General features: G+C 34.4%; 1 protein-coding gene across 1 annotated transcript in view; it reads right to left on the reverse strand.

Moving 5' to 3' along the window:
- Positions 1-321: 321 nt before the first annotated feature.
- The window catches only part of LOC149409311 (uncharacterized), a 37,848-nt gene continuing 21,395 nt past the window's right edge, over positions 322-16,774 (reverse strand). The window contains exons 10-16 of the mRNA XM_089649769.1: positions 16,290-16,551; positions 15,838-15,961; positions 15,286-15,617; positions 13,414-13,610; positions 7,419-7,615; positions 3,956-4,076; positions 322-708 (exon numbers count right to left, since the gene is read on the reverse strand). Coding sequence (XP_089505895.1) covers positions 322-708; positions 3,956-4,076; positions 7,419-7,615; positions 13,414-13,610; positions 15,286-15,617; positions 15,838-15,961; positions 16,290-16,551 — 1,620 coding nt within the window. The remainder of the gene's footprint in view (positions 709-3,955; positions 4,077-7,418; positions 7,616-13,413; positions 13,611-15,285; positions 15,618-15,837; positions 15,962-16,289; positions 16,552-16,774) is intronic.

A 16,774-nucleotide genomic window follows, 5' to 3' on the forward strand; every position in this document is an offset into this window, starting at 1 on the left:
ACAAAAAACTCTGATTTTTAATTGAATTTGAAAACTATGTTAAATATTATTTTTTAATTCAGTGCATAAATGTATAACGGAGGAATACCTAAAATCTGAACCCAGAATTTATTATATTTATAGAGTTATTAAAGATATTAGAAGCAATGTGTAGTAAATACACACCACAGATGAGGAAAGGTTAACCACATGTAAATCATATATCTCATCGTAAAACAAAATGAGATAGCATGAATTTTATAGAAATATCTCTCAAAAAGACTAAAAAGAGAAAAACTTCCGAAAATTATTAATTAATTATGTAGGTATTCCATATTAATCTCAAGGAATGATCAAATACCACCAGAATGTTGGTGGTATCTGTATTGGCTCCATGGAGGAGCCTTGTCCACCGTGGAATTTGAAGTGTTCGCAATCCTCGGCAATGAAGAAAGAAGAATTGGTCTCAAGCGTCACCTTGTTCCTCCCTGTGCCCCCGTTGTTACTGACGGGCAGCGTCAGGAAGCAGTCGGGCATGGGTTGGGGCGGCGGCTCCCCCTGCCCCTTGACCCGCTGCTCCTGCATCTCCTGGGACAGGTCCATCAGCGTGCGGGCCAGGGCCGGCTCCCGATTGTGCTGCTTGCTGCTGCCGGGCTTGATGTGCTTCATGCTCTGGGAAGTGAAGGATCCGTCCAATGACTGTGTGGAATCGCCGAAATAGCTGGTGTCCTGGATATAAGAAAAAAATTATATCAACTTTTCAAATGTGTAGGTTTAAACCATTATTATATGTCTTTATGTGGGATCCTAATCAGTGGCGGCTGGTCGCATAGTGCGTTCGTGTGCAGCACTATCTAAATTGTAATGGCTAAAATTAATTTATAATATCTTACTGAAGACTATAAAATCTATAAAAATCATTTAAAAATATTACTTACCAATACAATGCAATGAATATTATCAAGGAGAGCGATTTTAATCTCTCCAAGTATAAAGTATGGCCGCTGCGCGGCGCCAATCCGCCGCGCCGTGTACACAGATTTGCAAACGGATGAAAATACGTTTTTGTATGTATTTTTTAAAACACTGCGAGCGCCTCAATCTACCCATTTGTACCAGGAGTTAGCTAATTCCCGTGTGTCACACGGCGCCGAGATAACCCGATCATTTCCGAAGATTACCGATTTATGAGCCTTGACCCGAGGTTACACGGAGACATCCGAAGTTCGTCGAACTTCGAACTCGATATTGGACAATAGATCACAGATGACACATGTCACATGTCACAGATCATAATTTACCGTCGTTATCGCGAGCCGTGACGTAATTATTGTCATTGTTTTGGTATTGATTTATCGAGTAATTTGATCAAGCTAAATACAGAACTTAATCCTTTTAATTTGTAACTTTATAAGAAATAAAAATGAGTGTAATCAGTGTCGAATATATAAGAAATAATAACAGTTTGTTTGAAAATAAATTATTAATTAAAAATTCTGGTCCACCTCGTCCAGTGCTCGTGATTAAGCAAGATTGTAAATCCAAATCAAGAGCTTTTACTCGAGTGTTTGACAAAAAACTTTATGATAAAGCTTTTTGGTTGTGTGGTTGTGACAAAGTTAATCGCTTTTTTTGTTTTCCGTGTCTTGTGTTTGGTGGAGATTCAACTTGGACGTTGAGTGGGATTAATGATTTAACGCATCTATCAGAGAAGTTGAAAAAGCACAATTCATCTACTTTACATTTACAAAATGTTATGAGTTTAGCCGTTTTAGGTACAGTTGACATTCGTCAACAGTTGGATTCTGGATACCGTGAGCAAACTTAACAACATAATGCAATGGTTGACAAAAATAGATATATATTGTCTAAATTAATAGATTGTGTCATATTTTGTGGAGCATTCGAATTGGCATTGCGTGGTCACGACGAAACCCTTGATTCGATAAATCCTGGTGTATTTCGCGGCTTAATAGATTTCGTAGCAGAATTAGATGCAGTATTAAAACAACATTTAGATAGTGCCACTGTTTTTAAAGGGACATCAAAGACTATTTCAAAATGACATATTGGATTCTATAATGGAAGTATACAGCACAGAAGTGAAACGACAAATTACGGAATGTGAATTTATTGCGATTCAAGCAGATGAAACTACAGATGTCTCTACGACGACGCAAATGGTTTTGATCATCGGATATGAATGGAAGGGCCATATTTATGAACGCTTTTGGAAATATTTAATTCCAACCTCGCACTGCGCTGACGGTTTGTATAAAGCCATCTCTGAAGAACTTCAAGGTTTGAACATCAGTTCAAATAAATTGATAGCTCAATGCTTTGATGGAGCCTCAGTTATGAGTGGAAGGGTTGGAGGGGTTCAAGCAAAAATTAAGGCTGATTTTCCATTTGCTAATTATGTTCATTGCTATGCTCATCAGCTGAATTTGATAGTCGAAAAAAGTGTTTCACAAAGCAATGTAATAAAAACGTTTTTCGCACATCTTCACGCATTTCCAATTTTTTTCGAGGTCTCCTAAACGAATGAACGTGTTAAACGATGTAATGAAAAAGAAAATCCCTTCTGCCCCACCAACAAGATGGAATTTCAACATAAAAACTGTGAGAACTGTTTCGGCGTACTCAGAATTGTTGATACAATGTATGGAAACTATTTTAGACCAAAATAATAATGATTCGAATACTATAAACCAGGCCAGTATGTTATTGCATTATCTTAAGGATGAACAGTTTATATATTGGTTAGGTTTCTTCAACAAGATTTTACCCCATTGTGACATTTTGTTTCAACAATTACAATCACGCTCTTTGGATACCATCATGATTAAGAAATATATATATATCAATTTGAAAAATGCATTCAGACAGTTCGTGATTCCATAGACCAAACAGGTGAGCCCAAAGCAAAAAGAAATAAAACGGTGAACTATGCAACTTGCATCGAAGTATGTGATATTCTCTTACAACAGATCAAAGACAGATTCGAGTTTACTAACCATTTATTAGCATCAAAATTATTTGATTGTGAACGCTTTACTCAATATAAAGAAAACTTTCCTCAAAGTGATTTCAATGAAACAGTGAACACGTACCTACATCTTTTTAGATAAATTTAAATTGAAAAATGAACTATGTGCTATATACGGGAGAGATGATTTCTCTAACGCCGATGGTGCAGTGGCAATCTTGCAACTTTTTTATAAAAATAATTTAGTCGAGTCGTTTTCGGAGTGTGTGAAGCTTTTAAAAATAATATGTACAATACCTATGACATCTGTGGAAAGCGAAAGGTGTTTTTCTACCCTAAAACGAATTAAATCATTCTTGCGAAACACGATGAGTCAAGACCGTTTGAATGCTTTATCTGTACTTAGTATTGAAAAAAAAAATTTGCAAACAATCCCAAATTTCACTTCGAAAGTGATAGAAGTTTTTGCTCTTCACAAACAACGTAGAATAGACCTTATCTACAAATAAGGTAGGTGGAATAATTATTTTTACCCATAATCTTTTTGTCATATTGTTTTTATTTTGGATTGTCAGTGAACCACCACCCTTTTAGGGCAGCGGCCGCCACTGATCCTAATGATAGTTTTTTGACGGAACCGTGATTGGTAAATCGATATTGTCCGCTTATAAGTGAAGAGGTAAACCAATTAGAAAAGAAAGTAAGCTCAATTTTATCTTACTTTATGTTAAATTGTCCATACATTTTTATAGTGGACGGGTGCACCACCCAAGTACAGCAAGTACACAAACAAGCCATACACTATAATATATTACAATTCTAATATCGTTTTATAATATTCTTACAGCAGCCCTCTTATAACATTTGACCGATTCCAAACTGGTTACTTTAACCGATTTGACTTAAATTAAGTAATAAAAATTATTACGACTGGGTGTTTTAATCAATATGATAATTTCAATCAAGTATAAAAGGCAATATCTGTACCTTGAAGTTGTCAATAGATGAACCTCTGGATGGCAGCTTGTGAGAAGGTTCTCCGCTGAGCTGGTTGATGTTCAGCTGGTTCCGGGATGAAGACAAGTAGGCTTCATCGTCATCTTGGTCACTGCAAATGACGAACTTTTCAACAAACTAAATTTTTTAAACTTAATTTACTAGTTTATTTTATAAATTAAATCCAAAATTTACTCTGAAATGGGGTAAGATTTGTAAGTAGATACTTAAATACCTACCTACTTAATTGCAAACCATGGATATTTTATATATTTTTTAAATTTCAAATAAGGAATTATACAATTTTTACAAAGAAATGTCACCAATTCTTTTTAGCAACTTTCTTCAGGCAGGTAAGTAGGTACCATAATCATAGAATGAACCACGATCATGCAGTATCCAGAAGGGTATAACTCCGATAGAAAATTTGAATCGAAGAAAAGATACAGTAATCTCCATGGCTTGTGACATCACATAATTTAACCACATCCACCAATGAACAACTCTGAAAATCTATGGAAAAACTGTTGGAGGCTGAGTGGTTTGATACAATTTGATTGATTGTCCTAAGTAAATGAGGTATAAAAAAAAGATAATTTAAAGCTCTTTTTCGCAGGACAGTACTTTGTCAGATAGAGTCTGGTTGTCGTGAGGGAACATTCTGAAATTCAAATATTTTTATTTTTAAAATAATATGTAAGGCTATTTATTGAATAGGATAGGCTTGGAATGAGAATTTTATTGTCTATGGCCGCACCTTTTTTTTCGAGTTTCCTCTATCCTCGCCGATGGTGTATGATATAGAACAGTTGCACGCATAAAGTGTGTCTAAATATTGGAATATCTATGGTTAAATAGAGGGCCAATTTGTTTCATGCATAAAGCATGGAGTTATCAATCTAATGGGTGGTTTTTTTATGGTAGTACTAGCATGGCAACCATCTTGAACCGGAATGTAACAAACAAATTTACAATTTTTTAAATGCCAAATGGTCGAGTTAAAAAAGGACTTCACTGCGCTCAGTCAATTAAACAACACATTTTTTTTTTGTAAGTCAGGAGAGAGTGAACTTTTCAACATTGGAACTGATGTGTTGAGGAAATCAACAAATTAAAAAAAAGAATCTTTTCAAAACCAGACAAGCAATTGTAAACCCAAAAATATAACATATTATAAGCAGACAATATCGTTTTTTTTCTACATTTGAAATGTGCATACATTATAATGACTTACTTTTACAGGGCATTTTTAAAAGTGGAACTTACAACTTGCAAATACTTGGTACATCACGTGAATTAAAAATATAAACTGAATAACCAATAAATACTAAAAATTTGAACTTTATAAGTTTTTAACTAAAGAAACCAGATTTAATAGATTAAAGTTCAGAAGGAGAAAGAACTTAAGATTTTAGTTAGTAAAAACACATTTCAAATAGAAGATGATTAAGACGGACAAGATGTACATTTATTCCACTAAACTGCACTTGCACATCTCATGATGGTGCATATTAATTATAATTAAAATATATCATACCAATGCTAAAGGATGACTAACAGATGACATAATATGTATTAATACCTCAACCTTCTTATATGTCATATTCTTCAGTGAAAAGGCACTTAACTCAACATTCCTATAATTATTATTGTTTAAGATTTCTTAAAATCACTCAATAATGCGATTTATATACTAATGGCCTGCAAACATAAGTAGCGTAAGAATATATTAATTTATGTAGTTTAAATGACAATACAATTAACCCCCCAGGCCTCTGGTATATTTTGGCAGAAGGTCAGAGTATTATCGCTTTGCTATAAAATCCAATTAAATGGAATATTTCTGAAACTAAATATTGTTTTTGAAAGGTGATTAAATACACTTACAAATGTTGTTATTAGAAACAAACATAATTTTTGAAATATTAAAATTTATAACGCAAAAGTAAAAAAGTTTTAAAAATGGCTCACCTTACGTTTTTTATAACTAAAATTACTGTTAACGATTAAAAATAAAAACACACATGAAAATGGTTCCATGATATTTCATCAAAATGACAATTAAACACACCTTTAAAAATTGATAAAACAAAAAGTAGGTTAAATATAGGGTTTTCCAATAAGAGGTGTTATTTTGAATAGCACGCTATTTCGGTAGATGTTACTTTTAAGCTGTTATTTTTTGACATTTGACAAGTAGAAATTACGCCATTAATAAAAATGGAACGATACACGCTTCAACAACGCATTGAAATTATTAAAATTCACTATTATTAATTATTAGATTTCCATCGAAAAATCATCTTGAGTGATGAGGCCCATTTCCACCTCGGTGGCTTCGTCAACAAGCAAAATTGTCGCATCTGGGGCTCGGAAAACCCAAGAGTTATTGTTGAAAAGCCTCTCTATCCTCAATGTGTGACTGTTTGGTGCGGTTTATGGTCCGGCGGAGTCATTGGATCTTACTTTTTCGAAAATGAGGCTGGAGCAACAGTTACGGTGAATGGATTGCGCTATCGAGAGATGATTAATGATTTTTTATGACCGGAATTGGATGGTATTGATCTGGACAACGTTTAATTTCAACAAGACGGCGCTACGTGCCACACAAGCAACGAAACCATTGATCTTTTACGGGAAAAGTTTCTTTGAATATCAAAATAACACATCTTATTGTAGTTACCTATCCTATGTAACCTAGTTTTTGTTTCATCACTTTTCATGACTTTATATCACTTTTTGTAGGTATGTTGACCTGTCATTTTGATGAGATACCCGGTCACCTAGGAAAATGTATTATATATGTTACAGTCACCTCACTTTTTTTTTCGTTCATATAAAAATAATGAATGAAAAATTCACAAAGTTTCATACATTTTTTCGAATTGCGATCGGAAACTTTGGTTCCATTGAGGTCCACATTTTAAGTTTTCTATGGTTAACTTCTAGATTTAAAAATAAAGCAAGGTGTTTTCTCTTTCTAACACTGTTTAGATCATATTTCTCACCATGACAGTAAGGGAGACAAAACGATTTATATGAGCTGTTTCCAAAAGCAAACAAATTAGCCTGAGGAGTTAATTTCTAAAATTTAAAAATTTACTGAGTTCCATAAAGCATGGTTCTCAACCGCTGATGAATATTAGTTGAAAGACACAACAAACAAAAGTTTAATGCTAAATTTGAAGTGATTTTAGACAATTATAGAAATGTGAGATACTAAACTTATGAAAGAACTTTTATCAATCCCAGGAAATTATTCAACAATTTTTCAAAACCTAAAAATTCTTATTTCTCCCCTATTCTGTTATGATGGGCAACTAGTGTTGTTGTATTTTGGATGAATGCATACATACTTACCAGATACTAGTTGAATGGTAGTCTTACATGCCCCATAAGAAATTCTGCAGAGATCATAAATTGCTAAAATTGCCGGTATTTAAACGCCACATACCTCGAGTACCTATTATCAATGTCGGTTCGCATGGTCAGCGCAGAGCAGGCGCAGTCATCCTCAGCAGCGGGGGGCCCCGGGAGCCCCGCCCCCCCAGGGAGCCCCATGGACGCTGCCTCCTCAGCCCCAGAAGGGGTCGGCTTGGACACAGCGGATTGATCCAAGGCGAGGGACTGCTGGTTGGTCCTGTGGTCCACCTGCCAATCAAATTAATATATATTAGTTTGGGATTAAAAATACCATCAACTCAATGCAAATCGGGCAATATTTTTAGCCACTGGAGTGTTTTTGGCCATATTTTGTCCAATTCGCAACACACGCGAGCGCACGCTAGCCTAAGGCCAATTTAAAGAGATATATTAAAACATTTATAGGAATTATTTAAAAAGTTCCCACGTGTTTGCAACTTGGATATTCACAAAGCTAACAGTATTACACAGCTAGTAGTTTCACAGATTATCAATAGATGTCTCGTTTCTCTAGTAAATACGGTTCCATGGATAACTCATCAAAATGACAATTCAACACACCGATAAAAAGTGTTATAAAGTTATGAAAAGTGATGAAACAAAAACTAGGTTAAATAGTTTACATATGTGTAACTATTTAACCTAGTTTTTGTTTCATCACTAATGACTTTAAAACACTTTTTATAGGTGTGTTGAATTGTCATTTTGATGAGTTATCTGGTCACCAGTAAATACATAAAGCTAAACAAATTATCTCAGTGAAGAGTTTTTTTTTTTGACGGTATGTTGTCGCGTTAAAAATTCCTGTGAATGTTTATTTTACACAAATTTTGTTATGTATCATGTATCAATGTATTTGTTATTAAATTCTCTGCTTATTTAAAGTTATTTAAAATTTTAAAAAATGTGAAAGCGAGTTTTAATTTGCACAAAAAATTTACTTTTTCGGTGCAGTATGTGCATTGTCCTTAAATAAAAGGTGTAATATTGTAAATTATATGATTATTAATCCAATTTAAAATTATAGAAATAGATAATAGAGAATTTTTATTATTCTAGGATAAACTTTGGTCTGATAAATTATGTTTGAAAAATAATATGTCAAGTGAAAAACAAATAATTTTTGAAGTTTTCGTAAGTACATTCTACATTTTATTTAAATAAAAATAATACTAAAAAAAAACTGTTAAAATATATATTTTTTTATTTAATAATAAAAAGGGAAACACTTTGTTTACAGTCACTTTATTGAAATTTTTAACGTCTACCGGTTTCGGTACCTCCGTACCATCATCAGGACAGTTATAAAAATACTAACAAATACAGAATAATACACATATATATAAACAAATAGTTGAGAGAGAAAGAGATAAAAAACAGAGAGAGACAGTATCAGTTGTGGGCGGGAAGTGGGGGAGGGGAGTTAGGGATAACAGGAAACATATTTATTATAGGGCTGAACGTTAAATTTAGTTGATTATTGATAATTTCAGCCTTTGAATTGACTGATTTTTTTATTTCCAACGCTTCCAAGTTGTTAAGTCGTAAACCTATCTCATTTTTGTGAAGGACTTTAATACCCGTGTCACGGTTGAAAGTATGATCTTTATTAATTAGATGTTCTGCAAATTCTGAAAATCCCGAACTGGTTAGACATCTTAGGTGTTCTTTTATTCTAGTTTCTATATTGCGTGATGTTTGCCCTATGTAGAATGCTGGGCAATCATTACAACTAATTTTATATACGCCTGAGTGGCTAAGAACATCTTCTTTATCTTTGGCATTAATTAAAAATTTTCCTAGATTATTATTAGTATAATACGCTGGTTTAATTTCTGGGGGGAATTTAACTGTACATGTAGAGGAAAGGTTATTAATATACAAAATTCTTCTCCACTGCTGGTTGGAGTTATTATTGTTGAGAGTTGGTGGACTACTGTAGACGTATTTATTTATGGCAATACATCTTAATTTTTTTGTAAGGATTCTATCAATAAGGCCTATTTCATATCCATTATTAAGTGCTATTAGTTTAATTGTACTTAACTCATTAGCGTAATTAACATTTGATAAAGGAGTAGTGACTAAACGGTGGATCATAGAGTGGAATGCCGAATGTTTGTGGGAAATAGGGTGGTTAGACGTATTATGGATTGTAGTGTCTGTGAAGGTAGGTTTTCTAAAAATATTAAACTGAATTTTATTATCAATAATCGATAATGTGAGATCTAAAAAGTTGAGTGTCGAATTTATACCTACTTCTAGTGTGAATTGGATCTGTTTATGTAAGGAGTTGAGGAGTAATAGGAAGGAATTAACTTAAAACTAAACGAAAACTAACTTACAACTTAAAACTAACTTACAACTTAAAACTAACCTACAACGAAATAACTTAAAACTAAATATTAAAATATTGCATACCGAATTAGTCCATGAACTCCACCCAGTAGAATGGGATCTTTTTGATGACAAAATTAGAAGTTTTGCGTCAGTGAAAGCTTATAAAAAGAGGATAACCCTGGAAAATAAACTCAAAAAATTGTGCCAATCAAATACCCACATCAATAACCCGGAGACATCATCATCTCAAAAATTCTACGAACGTGTACAGAATCTCTCCTCGGCACAGTTTACCCAACAAGAAATGGAATTACTCTCCAAAGGTTTAAAATATAACCTAAAATATACTAATAAAAATTACAATAGTGCTGTGGAAAACGTTGCAGTAGACATGGAAACAGCGTTATATAAATCTCCGAAACCTTACCTCTACAAAAGTGCCGAGGTCTTACAAAACCTTATCCCAAGATTCCAGCCGAAGCAGAATCAAGAAAACTTACACGCCAAAAATATCCGTGAAAAACTGAAGAAAGAAGATTTAATATTAACCAGAGCTGATAAAGGCAATACAGTTGTAATTATGAACAAGATAGAATATAATCATAAAATTAATGACTTCCTAGAATCTGATAACTTTGAAATTTTAAAAGTAGATCCGACTAATAAATACCAGAGAACCCTTAAAAGTACATTCAACGAGTGTAAAACCCCAATATTCAAAGATGATACTTATCACCAGGTTAAATTCTTAACTAAAAACCCGAAAATCCCCAGGTTATATGGGTTTGTCAAAATACATAAAGCTAATAGGCCAATTAGGCCGGTTGTGACTTGTTGTAATGCACCTAATTATAAAATTGCTTCTTTTCTTACTAAGGTAATTAAAGATTCCAATATATTTCAACCAAAATATACAATTAAAAATTCCCATGAATTAATCAACCACTTGAAAGATTTAACCCTCCCTAGCAACTGTAAACTCATTTCTTTTGATGTAGTGAATTTGTTTCCCAGTATTCCGGTAGTAGAATGTAAAAATATTATAAGCAATTTAGTCAATAGTTCTAACTTACATAAGGATTTTACAAAAGATATTAACCAACTTATCGATGTTTGCTTGAACCAAAACAGTTTTAAATATAATAATATAATGTACCGTCAACGAGATGGATTACCGATGGGGTCTCCCACAAGTCCACTTATTGCCGATATTTTTATGAATAATTTTGAAAACAATATTTTTGAACTTAAAACACCTTTGTTAAAAAATATTTTACTATGGAGACGCTATGTAGACGATATCATATGTATTTGGGCGGGTACAGAGCGTCAGCTAAATTCCTAGTTTTAAGTTGTAAGTTAGTTTTAAGTTGTAAGTTAGTTTTCGTTTAGTTTTAAGTTAATTCCTTCCTATTACTCCTCAACTCCTTACATAAACAGATCCAATTCACACTAGAAGTAGGCATAAATTCGACACTCAACTTTTTAGATCTCACATTATCGATTATTGATAATAAAATTCAGTTTAATATTTTTAGAAAACCTACCTTCACAGACACTACAATCCATAATACGTCTAACCACCCTATTTCCCACAAACATTCGGCATTCCACTCTATGATCCACCGTTTAGTCACTACTCCTTTATCAAATGTTAATTACGCTAATGAGTTAAGTACAATTAAACTAATAGCACTTAATAATGGATATGAAATAGGCCTTATTGATAGAATCCTTACAAAAAAATTAAGATGTATTGCCATAAATAAATACGTCTACAGTAGTCCACCAACTCTCAACAATAATAACTCCAACCAGCAGTGGAGAAGAATTTTGTATATTAATAACCTTTCCTCTACATGTACAGTTAAATTCCCCCCAGAAATTAAACCAGCGTATTATACTAATAATAATCTAGGAAAATTTTTAATTAATGCCAAAGATAAAGAAGATGTTCTTAGCCACTCAGGCGTATATAAAATTAGTTGTAATGATTGCCCAGCATTCTACATAGGGCAAACATCACGCAATATAGAAACTAGAATAAAAGAACACCTAAGATGTCTAACCAGTTCGGGATTTTCAGAATTTGCAGAACATCTAATTAATAAAGATCATACTTTCAACCGTGACACGGGTATTAAAGTCCTTCACAAAAATGAGATAGGTTTACGACTTAACAACTTGGAAGCGTTGGAAATAAAAAAATCAGTCAATTCAAAGGCTGAAATTATCAATAATCAACTAAATTTAACGTTCAGCCCTATAATAAATATGTTTCCTGTTATCCCTAACTCCCCTCCCCCACTTCCCGCCCACAACTGATACTGTCTCTCTCTGTTTTTTATCTCTTTCTCTCTCAACTATTTGTTTATATATATGTGTATTATTCTGTATTTGTTAGTATTTTTATAACTGTCCTGATGATGGTACGGAGGTACCGAAACCGGTAGACGTTAAAAATTTCAATAAAGTGACTGTAAACAAAGTGTTTCCCTTTTTATTATTTAAAATGTCAAGTCACAATGTGTTTGCTTCTTTTGAAAAATTATTTTTTTATTATTAAACTGTAAACATACATTTACAAACATGCTGTAAGAAGTACAGTTTTGAACCATTTTTGTTAACAATCAGACGAAATTCACGCGTTTATGAACTTGATGATTTTTTTTTAATGAAACCTACAAACTTAAGATAAATATAGAAATATAGGTAAATTCATTGGCTTTAAACGACAGTTAACAGATCAGTATTTGGAGATATGATTTTTTTGATGAACACAGGTAAATTCAAATCCACACATATGAAAATCTCCAGCGCTCAATGCATTTTATCGTAAACATCTTGGCGCTCCAGTTGCTAATAAAAACCCCTATGGGAGGAGGTGGATTGTTGTTGTATGGGGTCATTGCCCCAAGTAACATACATTGATAAAAGTGTTGACATTTGCCAAATGAGAATGGGTTGTTTTTATGAATCCTTATCAATAGCAAAGTTCCACAATAACCAGTTAGCTTTTGTTTTTATTTTATTTGAAACATCTTTTGGCACTCCTAGGGGAGGTAAAACTGACTATTGCGTAGCACAGTACGTTAAGACAGGACAACGCACTAGCATGGACCGACGCTTCATTCGGCTAGCCTCATGACTCGTCGGCTCTTTCCGCCCGACGGCCAAAACTCTGTGCGGTATATTTGCTTCTATTCTTACTAAAATTGGCAATGGATCTAAATCAATCTATCTAAATGAAGAAGTTGTAATATATATTCACCGGCCTCAAAACGCTGAGCAACCGGGTAGCGACATAGTTCCCCTGCCTTTACACTGTACAGAACAGACAGGGCCGCTCTTGTGAGGCGACATAATAAATTCCTTTGTGTATGTTTTAATAATAATTGTTAATAACTTGTGTCTCCTCAATACCCACAACCCATTCCTGAACAGAGTTAACTTTTCAAAATTATTACATATTTAAGAACCCTTGACATGAATTTCATGATGAAATTGTTACCACACAGATCATTTGAAACTAAAAAAGAATGAGTGATGTATGCTGGTCAATTAACATAAGGCAACAATTAATTTAATTATTTAACATTCAGTATAAAGTGTTCTCAACACTGTGACAGTCAACACTGTAGATAAAGACCAAATCTGTTGTTTTATAATCTGTGCGGGTGACTTACATCCTTGCTCATGAGGCGCTCCAGCTGTTTCTTTTTGGCCTCCAGCTCAGCCTTAAGCGCCAGCTGGCGACGCTCCACCGGGCCCCCATAGGGCGGGTAGCCCACCACCGTGTTGGAGGAGGTGTTGCCCCCGCTCAGACTATTGGTGCGCTTCTTGTCCTCCGACTTGATGGAGGAGCCACTGGACATACATGTGTCTGGAAATTATTTTTCATTCATTTAAAATACATTCGGTACATACTTAAAGAAATATCTCCATTCTGTCTTGAAAATGTTTTTTAACCCTTTGTACTACTAATATTTTTTATATGGTATACCAGCTACTCCATAGAGTGTAATGTAAAAATATGAGTAAAAATTACAATATCTTTAAAAAATTAGAAAGAAATGTTTTTTGGTAAGGCAGCAAATAAAATGATATAGTTATGTTAAGAAATATATATTTATTATCATATAAGATTGTTAATAAAAGAAAAATTTTCATATTCTAATCTTTATAATTTTTCAACATGTGGTATTTTAGAAATCAGTAGCCCAAATGCATACGTGGCTTGTTAGGACACGTGTCACAGTACTCACTGGTTTCCCGTCTGCCGCCTTTTACTTCCCTTTTCGAGCAGACCACACAGTCCCGCTTGGAACCTTTTCTTAAAATATGGAGGTTCCCATTGGCCTGGTCTCTGATGGAGTGAGAATATTTATTGCCCAGTAAAAATATTCAAATAAAATGAATGTGTTATGTTAAATTGTTATGTATGAAAAACAGAGCAAAAAGCACAACCAATCGTAAATGGGTAATGTATACAGCTGAATAGAATCATGTGTATACCTGTAAAAAGACCCTTTTATTTTTTGACAAGACATTAACTCTACCTATGTTTGTTGTTAGTTTAAGACGATTAGAAGAGTTTTTAATATGTTTTGTATAACAAGTCTGCAGTCTTGGCAAACCCTTCCCCTCATACTACTTCCCACTCCCATTTTATGACAAGACATTAACTCTACCTATATTTGTTGTTAGTTTAAGACGATTAGAAAAGTTTTTAATATGTTTTGTATAAACAAGTCTGCTGTCTTGACAAACTCTTCCCCTTGGTATATAAGTCTTATCTATGGTATTTAAGTCTCCTTCTCTATGGTATTTAAGTTAGAAGATCATTGATAAAAATAAATTAAAAGAGTGCAGTTCCCCATTACTGCACATGAAAAGTTTTAGCCCATCGTCCCACGAGTCAGTAAGCAATCAACATAAACCGAATGCTGCGAACCCTGCGCAGGATCGGATACAAATAATTTGTAAAATTTTGAGAACTGGTAATTGTTAATCTGAAAACAATACTTTCTGTGAGTGGGATTTTGAGCTGGAGCACGGCATATCAAAGGTTAATCCATTTTGTCCGAACCGCCACAATTAAGTTTTTAGATTTTCACGGCCAAAAGCATTTTTGTTGTTTGTTTTTGGGGTGTTATGCCGTGTTGCGCTAACTCCTTCTTTAGCCGACGTTTCGGACAGCGTTGCAGTGTCCATCATCAGGGCAGATCCGGTAGATCCGAAGATGATGATGGACACTGCAACGCTGTCCGAAACGTCGGCTAAAGAAGGAGTTAGCGCAACACGGCATAACACCCCAAAAACAAACAACAAAAATCTTAAGCATTTATTTTTATATTATAAAAATTTATAAAAAAAATTAATTTATATTAAATAAATACAAAAACAAAGAGTTATGTTATTTTTACTACATCAATAAATTCAGTAAAAGTTCTTACAACAATTAATTCAGTTGCTGTGGTCAGTTTCAGTGTAAATAATTTCAGATGGGATGGTTTAAAAGCAATGCAGGTTTCTGTGCTGATAGTAATGATTAGTACCTCTGTTGGTGGCGTGTTTCAGGCGCCTTCTCTCTTCGCTCAGTCCCTGGGCTGCCTGCTTCAGCTCGTGGGTCAACTGCTGGATGACTGCCAGACCAGAACCAACACTGTCACCAGTGCCTGTAGTTTGGTTTTGCTCACTGACATTGGTGCACTTATTGGATCCTGACGATATGCAATTCTGAAGTCTGGACAATCCCAGAGGAGTGTTCTGACTCTTGGAGTTGGCGCCACTGTTCTGGGCCCCCGACTGGCCGTCTTTCATTATTTTAGAAGATGAAGATGAGTCTGTTCTGCAGAGAGGAGCATTGTTCACGGATGATTCAGAAACTCTGGAAAAAAAAAACTCTTTTTAGATGCAGAAGCTGTGCGAGGAGAGACTGGGCCAGTGATGGACTGAGGCCGCCAAAGTAGAGCAAGATAGGGACACCTGAGGTTGTCTTGTCAAAACAATGGTTGCCTGTCTCCACTAGGAAATGTGTGTTTAAATTGTATTTTTATGAAAGAGGTAAACAAAATCTCGGCAGTCACGAGTAATGGATAAATATGTACCTATTTTGATTTCTATTATGGTTTTCTTGAGGAATATGAGGAGTATTGTGAAACACATGTTCTTCATCAAAAGTTGAATTGATTCCGAAATTGTTTTGGATAGAATCCACAGTCCTTAGCATATCTGAAAAAGAATTAAAATTAATTAACCATTAAAAATATAATTCTGTTTTTGAAGTGGAGCATTTAATAGTGAAGCTACGGGATTTTGCCATGTACACATAAAATAAATAAACCATTAATAATACAATTCTGTTTTTGAAGTGGAGCATATAGTAGTGAAGCTACGGCATTTTGCCATGTACACATAAAATTTTAAGAAAACACTTTTTTTTAATTACTTAAGGCTACCACAGATTAACCATAATCTCTATGGACTTCATGCCTTGAACAAGCATTTTTAAACACTAATAGGAATGATTCTACGTCGTGAATTACTTTAATTTACTCACTTTTCAGTCTTTCCAGTTCCACTTTCATCACATTGACGGCGGCCACCTTGTGTCTGATGGTGTTCTCAATTGTGCCCCCCTCCTCCTCGCTGGCTTCGGAGCCCCCCCACCCTCCGCGGCCACCCTCCTGGCTACCCCCCTCCCCACGTCCCCCCTGTCCACCCAGGGCCCCAACGTTGTCTATGGTCTGGGGCATAGAGACGGCGTCAGCCAGTGAAGAAGTCGCCGCGTGAAGATTCTGGATTTTTGCCACCTGCGAACTCTGAAACTAGTTAGAATCGTGTCAGGATAAGAATACAAAATATATCATTACATTTTCTAACAAAAAAGACAAAGATTCCCGAGTAACGAATAACTTGAAAATATTTAGAAAAACTCCTACTACCATCACTATAAGCGGATAATGTTGCTAATGTACTGATGGGGGTATAAACCAAATACAAATAAATATCAGTTATTTTCCAAAATTTAAAATATTGAATTAC

The sequence above is a fragment of the Hesperophylax consimilis genome, chromosome 31 (genome assembly GCF_061612785.1).
Source record: "Hesperophylax consimilis isolate HC1 chromosome 31, BYU_Hcon_1.0, whole genome shotgun sequence".
Classification (NCBI taxonomy): domain Eukaryota; kingdom Metazoa; phylum Arthropoda; class Insecta; order Trichoptera; family Limnephilidae; genus Hesperophylax; species Hesperophylax consimilis.